The sequence below is a fragment of the Perca flavescens genome, chromosome 12 (genome assembly GCF_004354835.1).
Source record: "Perca flavescens isolate YP-PL-M2 chromosome 12, PFLA_1.0, whole genome shotgun sequence".
NCBI lineage: Eukaryota > Metazoa > Chordata > Actinopteri > Perciformes > Percidae > Perca > Perca flavescens.
Genome location: NC_041342.1, coordinates 12483358 through 12493967, shown reverse-complemented (window position 1 = coordinate 12493967; position 10610 = coordinate 12483358). Strand labels below are relative to the sequence as shown.

Genomic DNA, 10610 nt, shown 5'->3' with positions numbered 1-10610 from the left:
CAGACAGTATTCATTTTCTCTTTTCTAAAAAATCTGTGTAAATGTGCACATTTAAGGGGCTATGCAGCCTGAGCATTAGTGATCATGGCATTAAAATACTTTCTTATGGGCTTTCACTCTGTCCTGCACAGATCTGTCAGGTCAGAACAAGTTCAGCAGGTCTGTCGAACTACACCCAGCGCTACTGTAATTTACCCAGCCTGCACCAAAGCAATCCGAATGTAAACAGTATTAAAGAATTCATTGGAAAACCATGCATGACAAAGCAGGGGATAGCTTTCTGATAATGTTTAACATCTCACTGCACAAAAATTCGCAATATCTTCGGAAACGGGTGTGGTTCTGTGTGTAACACATTAAGTCAAATAACATTTGCATGTAAAGATATGAGCATTAGAAAGGTGAACAAAGTGTCTTTTAGGATAGTTCACTTATACCTCAAAATAATTTTATAAAAGAATGTGTTTATTGTTGCCTACAGGGCACATTCGTAATTGTAAAAAACTAATTATAAGCAAACTCAAAGTGTAAGCAGTGCAAGTGCAAGCAGTATTTCATCTGACGGAAGATTCAGACTGACGATGACAAATACAAAAATATGCCTGTGTGAGATGTTTTAATTGTACGCAGCTTTAAGCTGGCTTTGCCTTGCAAAGCTGCACTACAGTACATAAGACATAAACATTAAATTGATCACATTACTTAATATTGATTGCATGTGCATTACATTCCCTGAGATAAACAAATCATTGTAAGTGTGAATGTTAAAATTTCTTCAGGTTTCCATCATTTCAATATCATCACATTTCTCTGGTGCAAATACAAGCAACACAAGGGGAATGGCAGCATAATTCCAAGACAACAACCCAATCATACCAAGAGGGCCTGGGAGACTGGAGAAAACAGTGAGAGGACAGACTCACAGGTGACAGGGGAAGAATGTGGCGTAAAAAGTTAGTTGCACCATAAACGTTTCCACAGTGTAACACCATACATAACTTTCAGCTACTACCTTGTTTGAACTACTATTATATCTTAATATAGTCACAGAAATCCCCCTTTTCACATGTTACACTATTCTTACGTCCATCATTGATGTTGACATCTATTTTCACAATATGAGAGGCAGAGTTGTCAAACCTGTAAAACCTGTACAACACATGGTTTACAGTTGACACTGGTATAACAGTTAAAAGCACCCGATGTATACAAAAGCTGCTATTCTCGAACAACAAGTGTGACGTTCATGCCATTCATTTTCTGGAGCTTATGGTCATCACTTCCTGTAATATAAGTCATACGTAGTCGTGCTGGTGGTGGTGCTTGTGATTGCAGTGCTTGTTGTGTTTGGGATCCAGTTCCAGCAGTTTCAGCATCTCCTGTATGGTGGCCTGAAGAGCTCTTCCCAGGTCCTGGCTGCTGTAGGGTTTTCCTAGTGGAGGCACATGGATGAAGGCAGAGTGACCCTGCCCCAGGTACAGAGAGGTGTAGTAGGTGTAGTCACACAGATACCTGCCAGGGAGCCAAAGGATGGATGTTAGGTCATAAAAAGTCTGTGTTATCACATTTCTACTTTGCCAAACAGACAAGAGTAGAGAGTTAGATGGGAATGCATGTGACAAAGGCTATGAGTCAACTTTGCAAAACAGTAGGTAGGCTCCCCTGGCAGTAAAGACATTTCACATCTTAATTAAAGCCGCAAGCAGTGATGAACGGGCCCTCACCCCTCCCGGCATGTCAGGGGTACTGGTGGGATGCCGTTTGATGCAGCTGTGGATTTCCTAACCGTCTGACCATGCATGCACAATTTAGACATTATTTTCTGGGTGGAGTGCGTGGCACTGGAAATTCCGCTGTGCACCATAGAACACACACTCATTAAATGTCATGTTGTTGTAGACCACACCATGTACATTGTCACATAAGGCTGACTTCCTGTTGTCAGTAGGTGGCGCTATGACTATGACTCAATATGGACATCTAGATGTCTTCAGGCCTGGCCTCTTATGCAGCATGTGAAATTTGGGGCAGATTGAACTATGTAAAGTCAAGTTACAACAGAGTCCTGTGCTATAGCCAAACATGCAAATTGCATGCAGTTTAGTTTTGACATGCTGCTGACCCAGTTTGAGAAGGATCTGTTGAGTCTTCTGGGAGGAGTTTTACAATGTTCCTGTAAATGGGCCTAAAATCATGTTTTATAATTTTTCGACCGATCAACCAATATTTCTTCGCATCAACCGTATATGAAACAAATCCAAAAAAAAAAAAAACTCTACGATGAGTTCGACTTCATCTATTTAAATTCTATATTCTATTTTAGAAGGAGAACCAGGAAATGAGTCGGGGGAAGCAAGCCACCAAGCCACAGCCAAGCTACACGCGTCGTCGCTGCGACGCGCAGTTACATTTTTTGAGAGGTGAACGTTAGGCTACGGCGTAGGGGCCGTGTCTCCACAAACCCACATGCGTAGCCACGGTTTAGGTGTAACGCAGAACCATAAATCATGCTTTACTTGCACATGCGCAGTAGCTAGGTAAGGACTACTAGCCAGTCAGAAGCAGAATATGAGGGCGTGCCACGCTAGCAGCTAGGCGAGCATTATAACGTGTGTTACAAAGTGACGCACGTTTGTCTCTGAAATAAAGGCTGGACTACAATAGAGCTGTTTGGAGCAGTTTGTGAACAGTGTTTTCTGTTGGAGATGGTAAGTCCCTTTGGGGTTCACTTTGGGCTTTTTCACTTTGTACACCTGTGACGTGCACAAAAAAAGATATATAACACAATAAAGGAAAGGGAAAAAGCCAAAAAGCATAATATGAGCATTTTAAATAAAATAGAGCCATTGCTGATGTTATTAGTAACACCTGCGCTTTAGCAGAATTTGTGCATGTGTAGATTTTCCTACATGTGTAAGTAACATCACGTACCTTCCAGCATCCTTGGATACAGACAGAGCGACCCTGAGACCAGATTGATTGACCCTTTTGCAGACCGTCTCCATGTCTAGGACTGAGTGTATGCAGTCCGGGCCGCTGTCCATGCAACACTGGGAAGACGGGCAGAAGCTGCAGTTGTCCAGTCGTTTGTAACCCTTGTTGTGGGCGCACTGCTCCAGAGTGACAGTGGTGGCCAACCCAGAAACACCGACGTGGACCACCAACTGCTCGCAGGACCCCAAAAGACAGGTGGCAGAGGTTAGTTAGGTTAGGTTTTGATCGATTGATGGATTTTTTTTTTTAGCAACATTTCATATACAGTATAATGAAAAAAAAAGAAGTGGTTTTTCATGTACAGTATTGTGTATTTCATTGAATACCTGTGGCTGATGCTCTTTCCACAAAGATGGCAGTAGGCTCTGAACAGCCTGGTATTCAACAGGCACCTCACACACATGAAGGTCTACTGCTTCGCCCAGCCCTAATCGCTCCAGTTCCTGTGAGCACGAGAATACAAATAGAACTTAATTGCAGTCTTAAAGGGCTTTACAGGCCCACATTAAACAATATAATGAAAGGACAACCCCTTAATCAGGTGAGGGAAAAAAACGCCCCACAAATAAAAAATCCACTTTAAGTGCATAGTGCATAAATGCAGTTCCATATTTAAATGCCATATTTAAGTCCTTAACTGGCACCTTTTGTTGAAAATGAACAACCTGATTACTGATTACCTGTACTGCTACCCAGCTGGAGTTCACAGCATGCTCACCAAAAGGCTCAAAACCTGCAGAGAAAAGAGCAGCGAAAGAAAGATTCTTAACCGCAATATCAAGACATAGTGCAGCAAAGTAAATTAAAAAGTCAGTGAGGAAGAAGTGATAAGGGGCAGATGTCAAATAAAAAAAGCACTCTTAAGTCAAAGTCCATAGGTTGCAAGTTAAACATTAATTGTAGTAGAGACAGAATGGTTTCTTTCCCGCAGTCATTCAGTCTCCTCCTGATATCTTTGTTTCTTTATTTAAACCAGCAGATATCACACTTGACTCCCCTGACAGCAACATGACTCTCTGCAGTGTCATTACCTATTTGTAATGTAAACACAAGCCTTAAAGTGCAGCTCAAACACACAAGTAGAAAACTCTATGAGCTGTAACAGCACCGTAGTGACAAAAAAAAAAAAAAAAAGACCCATTTGTCTCTCTCCAGTCTTCTGACCAATTAAAACCTCTCACCTGTTACTATTACTTTCTTCTTATTGGCCATTATCCTTTGGTTGTTATGACAGGAATTGACATAGATTTATAATAAGGGGATCAAATATCCCAAAACAAGAATGCCAGGATTGTCTACGCTGGCTGCTCTCTTCTTCTGGCTCTGAGCTGAAAAGGAAGTGACAACACTAAACCTGGATGGATCATACTGCCATCTACTGTACGGGCATAGACGCATTTGGCTAAGAAATGTCTCGTGAATTTGTAATTCTTCAACATGCAGCACAAGACATTGTTTTTGGAAAGAGGACAGGAGAGGATAAAAACTGAACCTTTTAATCCGACTGTGTTAATGCAATAGAATGTAATTCAAGCCACTTGTCGTGTGTGCTGAAACTGAAAAAGCAAGCATCTGCGCTGCGTTTACAGAATAAAGGTTGGGGAAGCCATCTTGTGAGCGGCCAAGCTCAAGTGAATGAAAAACAACCTCCCCTCCCTGTCCAAGACAGCCCATGAATGAACATTTAACACCAAACCAGCCGCTCCAGTGGAGCAGCTTAGTGGTTTAACTGGGCAGCTCCCAGGTGTGAATGCGTGCACTGTAACAGCGTGAGAGTGACACAGGGCGTAGCTGAACATGCAGGCCCAGTTAGCTTCTCCCAAGGGAGTCAAAGTCAAAGGACACTTCTCTGGCTGAGGGGAGGAGAAATTGTGTCCACACAACCTCTGACACTCTCCATTACCTGAGTTAAGAGGACAAACCTTCTTCCCAGTTTGTTATCATCAAGGCAGAGCTAATCAAATATCGCCTTACAGCCCTTTTTTTTTCATTTACGGTGCCGTCCACACCCTCGTGTTGCGAAATGACTCACACATTCTGAACACTGCACCCTATGTGGCTCCACACTGGCACAGTGAAGAGAATATGCTCTCCATAGGGTGGAGATTTTTCTTGTTGGAAGAGTATTTCAGGTTGAATGTTTCAAACTATGTTCTCTCATTCATGCCTCTGTTTACAAACTCAACATTGATTTCTGCCTCTGAACCACAACACAACCCACACACACACACACACACACACACACACACACACACACACACACACCACCTCCACAACCTGCACTGCAGTTGCTAACAGCCTCCTCTTCTCCCTCAACCCATTCACCTTCTTCTCTCTATCTCGCCTGCGTCACTGGCTATGTCAGTGTTGCCATGGAAACTAATGATGCCCTCTGTGCTCCTTGGTGCTGATGCAGACAGTCTGCTGACGTCCTTGCTGTGTATGTGCCGAATAACAATATTCTACTGTAGTTTTCACCCGCAGACTCAATGCCTTGTGCATACTGCATGTATACTGTATGTCTACTTTACTTCCTATTTTATTCTATAATGCCCTATTATATTCTATTCTATTCTATTCTATATGACCTATTATATTCTATTCTATAATGACCTATTATATTATATTCTGTTCTATAATGACCTATTATTTTATATTCTGTTCTATAATGCCCTATTATATTATATTCTGTTATATTCTATAATGCCCTATCATAATATATTCTGTTCTATAATGCCCCATTATATTATATTATATGATATTCTGTTCTATTCTATAATGCCCTATTATATTATATTCTGTTTCTATTCTATAATGCCCTGTTATATTCTGTTCTATTCTATTCTACAATGCCCTATTGTTTGTATATTATGTTCTATAATGCCCTATTATATTTGCTTTATTTTACTTTATAATGTTCTATTTTATTCTACTGTATTTTATTCTATAATGTTCTACTTATTTTTTCCATTCTATAGTGTTTTATTCTATTTTAGTCTATAATGTTGTGAGATCCCACAGCTTTATGTTTCATTGTTAGGATTACTATTCCTAACTTAAGAGACTGTCGATAGCTCTATTCAAGCACGGCCATTAAGACCTTTAGCCTTTCCACATGCCTTTTTCAATCACAGAAAACACATGGTTTCCTCCGTCTACTGTCACTGTTTCCTTCCCCTTTTTCATACGCTCAGTTTCCTCAGAAACACTTTCAGAGCACTTAGAGATCGCTGTGACACCTCATCCCAGCCTCTCGGTCCTGTGTGAGGGCTGAATGTGACCATTGATCCTTAAAGGGCTGGAACAAGAGCTGTTGGTATGGTTAGTGTTTGAAGTTTGAACCTGAACACATACTTAGGACTCCATTTCGGCCAGCTGACATTATTTAAAAATGATTGTTCTATTCTATCCGTAAAGTCTTTTAAAAAGTGGCTTAGCCTGCCTGAGTTGAAGGAATATTTTCTATAAGGCCTGTTCTTCTGTTCTTTCCTCGGCCCTTCGCCTCTTACACCTTCCCCGCCCAGTCTCTGCTCTCTTTTGGCGACCCTGAGCTTTTTTATGCTATGACATCAAACCACAATGCATTGCACTGTTTGTAGTTTACCCAAAGTCTCCATGGCAATAAAGACCGGTTCGGCCCCTTATTCAAATTGAACCGGAAACCAACGTCATTTTGGGCCAATCTCTGCGCTCTGGAATGACATAATGGAATTTTTAGGGCTAGAAAGCGAGCGAGGTCTCGCGCTGCGCATAGCAGTCGTGCCATCGGGAAAAGACAATATCACCCGCGCGCTGAAGAGACACATCAGAGCCCCTCGGGCACAACAGCTCAAGTGGTCGTCTGATATAGCCAGTGATACACTAGAAGAAGGGGATAAGGAAGTAGGATCGCATATGAAGAATAAGGATCAGCTGATTTCCTCATGTTTGGACATGATTGCTTAACAATCGCTAATGCGTAACGCTCAACACTCCCTCATGTGAGGGTGTAGAATGGAAACAACCCTCTACCCAGGCACCGTGGTGAACACTCCGAGGGTCTCCGGCATCTATTCCCAGAGCACGATGATGAAGAAGGACATTAATCTGAACCTGGACGACCACACCTCCGAGCTCAAATCCAACCCGCTCCGGGACACAGACGGACTCCTCAACTCCCCAGACCTGGGTCTCTTGAAACTAACCTCTCCGGACCTGGAGCGCCTTATTATCCAGTCCAACGGGCTGGTCACCGCCGCCAACCCGGCCTCCCACTTCCTCTACCCGAAGTCAGCGAGCGACGAGCAGGAGTTCGCGGAAGGTTTCGTCAAGGCGCTGGAGGATCTCCACAAGCAGAACCAGCTGAGCGAGGCGGGCTGCGTGTCCGTGGACAGGCTGGAGCTCCTCGGATCAGCCAGCGCAGTCAGCTCCGTCGGGCTTCAGACGTCAGACCTTCCCGTCTACACTACTTTGAACGGCTATGCGGCCAGTCCGCTCGGAGCCACCTCCATCAACTACTCGACGGACACCATCCCCTTCCCGCCGCCTCCGTCTCATCTGGCCAGCGCGCAGCAGCAGGCGGCCGCTGCGGCGGCGGCTGCGCTGTCACGACTCCATTCCGCCGGGTCGGTGAAGGACGAGCCTCAGACTGTACCGGACATGCAGAGCTTCGGAGACAGCCCCCCTCTGTCTCCCATTGACATGGACAACCAGGAGCGCATCAAGGCGGAGAGGAAAAAGCTGCGGAACAGGATAGCCGCCTCCAAATGCCGCAAGAGAAAACTGGAGAGGATCTCTCGGCTGGAGGACAAGGTCAAGAGCTTGAAAACGCAAAATACCGAGCTGGCGTCCACAGCCAGCGTCCTCAGGGAGCAAGTGGCCCAGCTGAAGCAGAAGGTGATGAACCATGTCAGCAGCGGATGCCAGCTTTTACCAAACCAGGTCCAGGCGTACTAAATCCAAGTGATGGTGCTATTCATTACTTCATGGAAGGTTATACAGCTCTAAGTATGCCCTGTGGATACAGGCCTGTATTATGAGGAACGTTTTCCTGTTTGTAACACAAAATCCATATCAGAGACTTGACGTGAGGCCATTGTAAATGCACCCTCCAGGAAAAAAAAAGCCTGTAACTGAGAAACAAAACAGACATTTGCACTGGCCGGTGCAATGAGCAGGCCTTGATGAGAGCTGCAGGTCTACTGGAATAATGGCAGTTTAACCAGCAGCAGGTGTGGGCTGCAGCCTCTTCACATTCATGAAAAACTGGCAGTGTTGTGCAGGAAACAGACTTATTTTGTTGCCCTCATTTTTTTTGGGAAGCCATGTACCAAACTGCTATCCAGTGGACTGGTGCAGGATAGTCTGTGTATGTGTGTGTGTGTGTGTGTGTGTGTGTGTGTGTGTGTGTGTGTGTGTGTGGACACAATCTCAACAAGAGTGCAACCAAACTCCAGGGTGTCACTAAGTGCTGTCACCCACTGTGTAATATAATGCCTTACTTGTTTACAAGCACTTAGCAATGAGAAATATATATTTTATTTACTGAAACATTTCTTATTTTACATATGGTCTTACTTTGTCTTTTTGCAAAAAAATGAACACTGCATGTCTTGTCACTTTTGTGTACAGTAACTATTGTATTTTTTTTATTATTGTGGCTGCTGTGTAGTTTCGTTGCCAAAGTTCCCTGAATGTTTGTGTACGTGCTGAGAAACCCTATCTATTCATGTTAAACAGACTTTCAAGTCTCTACCTGACATTTATTAAATTCACTACATTACTAAAGCCCACGTGTTTGGTTTCTTACTAAGAACAGGAGGCTCTGCGTGCTCGTTATAGCTTGGCAGGAACATTTGAAAGAATATATCTATACATCCATACCTTTACATGTATCTCCTCTTGTACAGTTGGACTGTGGGTGTTGTATTAAGTGCAGCAGAGAAGCTGAACCAAACCATAGATGGTCAAATAACTCAGAGGGTAGAAAACGAGATTATTGCAGCATTATGCCCTCTGCTGGGCACAATACAATTTACTTGAAACCATTTCTGAAACATCACATGTGCACTTCTTGTAAATCGCTCACCTTTGGGAATAACTGTTGAAACAACGCGCCGCTCCAGCTGTTAGAATTTGTTTATTGATTCCTCATTATAGCAAATCTGGCATTACAGAATTACAGCACAATTCACACAACTACTACCCGATGGGCAGGGAATTCCTATTTACAAGAAGTGATTTATGATGGGGAGGGAAGAAGAATTAGAGGAGAGTTGAACAGGATCAATATGTGTTCCTACTGGAAGTCACCAGCAAGTTTACAGCTGCAGCAAAACACAATAAATAAAACACAGATAAACAAACAAGTCAAAAGTGAACCACGGCAGTAAGAATTGCTATTTTAATGAAGTGTTCAGAGTATTCAGTGTACTTCCCAAACATTTCCCCTTCTTGAAGCTGATTGCACAGAGTAGGAAAACCCTACCGCACACAAGTTTGTTAGTGCAAGTTGTCCAACAAGCGCTCTTTTTGGCTCTAAATATATTGTTGAGATCTCTTTGGAAAGAACGATCATTAAGACTGCCTTTATAGGAACTCTACATTCGCACACCCACGTACAGTGGGTGCATTACAAAACCTTCAGCGGGCCTGTATGTTGCTCATATTTGGGCGTGGAGAGAAATAACGGCCATTGCTCTGTGAGAACAGTCTGCGTTCTACGCTACCAAGTCTTTTAAGGTTACATAACTACGATATCAAAAGACAAACAAACTTCCCACCAACGCTGCGTTGTCATAATAAGAGATTCTCGGACTGGAATGTTTTAAACGTGAGGGAGCATCTTAAGCTTTATATTCACTGTAAACGCAAATACATTTTCATTTAAAAGCTGGGAGAGTTTAAGCAATTGAATACTATTGAACATCTCTTTAAAAAAAAAGTAAGAGTGCAGATTGCAATGCATAATCTAGGAAGAACATTTATCTTTAAAGTAAATAAGGTTATAAATAATACAAAATAAATAAGTTATTTCAAAATACAACTTAAGTGTTGAAAATATAAATAATACATGCCTTACAGAAGGATTATCTGTATACAGGAGCAGACAAATCCGTAACCTTAGCATCAGTGAGAGGAAACAAAAACAAAAAAACATTTAACATGCTTAAAAACATCATTTTCCTCCATAAAGTAAAGATAAAAATATAATCTACCATGACATAAGAGACTATGTGATGTTGATGGAGAGGTCTGGGGTATACCAGTGCTCACACTGAATCACATGCCTTGTCTAGTGAGTGCATGTTGCACATTGTATGCAGGGAATGAAAGTTAATACAATGAGAAGGGGTCGAGGGCTTAACATGTGACACCTTTAGCCCCATCTGGTCCCTCCATGTACTGAAACTGTAAGACGGGTTCAAGTCAGAGACAGCGCATACAGATAACCCTCCGGTCAACAACATGCACCTCTCTCACTAAAGCACAGGTAGGAATCCAAGAAGCTGAATTCTTATTATTGTATATGTTAATTAGACGTGTGTGTATATATATATATATATATATATATATATATATATATATATATATATATATATTACATGCATTTTTTGAATGCACATCTATTGACTTTT

The 10610-nt window shown here is 42.4% G+C and overlaps 2 protein-coding genes across 2 annotated transcripts; one reads left to right on the top strand and one right to left on the bottom strand.

The window, feature by feature from the left end:
• Positions 1-599: 599 nt before the first annotated feature.
• pgpep1 (pyroglutamyl-peptidase I) lies at positions 600-4357 on the bottom strand. Its single transcript, XM_028593640.1, has 5 exons — positions 4176-4357; positions 3675-3727; positions 3321-3437; positions 2932-3164; positions 600-1512 (listed from the first exon to the last, which is right to left on the bottom strand). Exons 1-5 carry the CDS (start codon positions 4204-4206, stop codon positions 1296-1298), a joined length of 651 nt encoding a protein of 216 aa, XP_028449441.1. The 5' UTR covers positions 4207-4357; the 3' UTR covers positions 600-1295.
• Positions 4358-6715: 2358 nt separating this feature from the next.
• LOC114565289 (transcription factor jun-D) lies at positions 6716-8760 on the top strand. Its single transcript, XM_028593242.1, has one exon. The coding sequence runs from the start codon at positions 6988-6990 to the stop codon at positions 7927-7929; it is 942 nt and encodes a 313-aa protein (XP_028449043.1). The 5' UTR covers positions 6716-6987; the 3' UTR covers positions 7930-8760.
• The last annotated feature ends 1850 nt before the right edge of the window (positions 8761-10610 follow it).

Coding starts and splice junctions, on each gene's coding strand:
- LOC114565289 (XM_028593242.1), top strand. CDS start 6,988: ATGGAAACAACCCTCTACCCAGGCACCGTGGTGAACACTCCGAGGGTC.
- pgpep1 (XM_028593640.1), bottom strand. CDS start 4,206: ATGGCCAATAAGAAGAAAGTAATAGTAACAG. Junction 3,165..3,320: donor GGAAAGAGCATCAGCCACAG/GTATTCAATGAA, acceptor TCCTGCGAGCAG/TTGGTGGTCCACGTCGGTGT. Junction 1,513..2,931: donor GTATCCAAGGATGCTGGAAG/GTACGTGATGTT, acceptor GCTCCCTGGCAG/GTATCTGTGTGACTACACCT.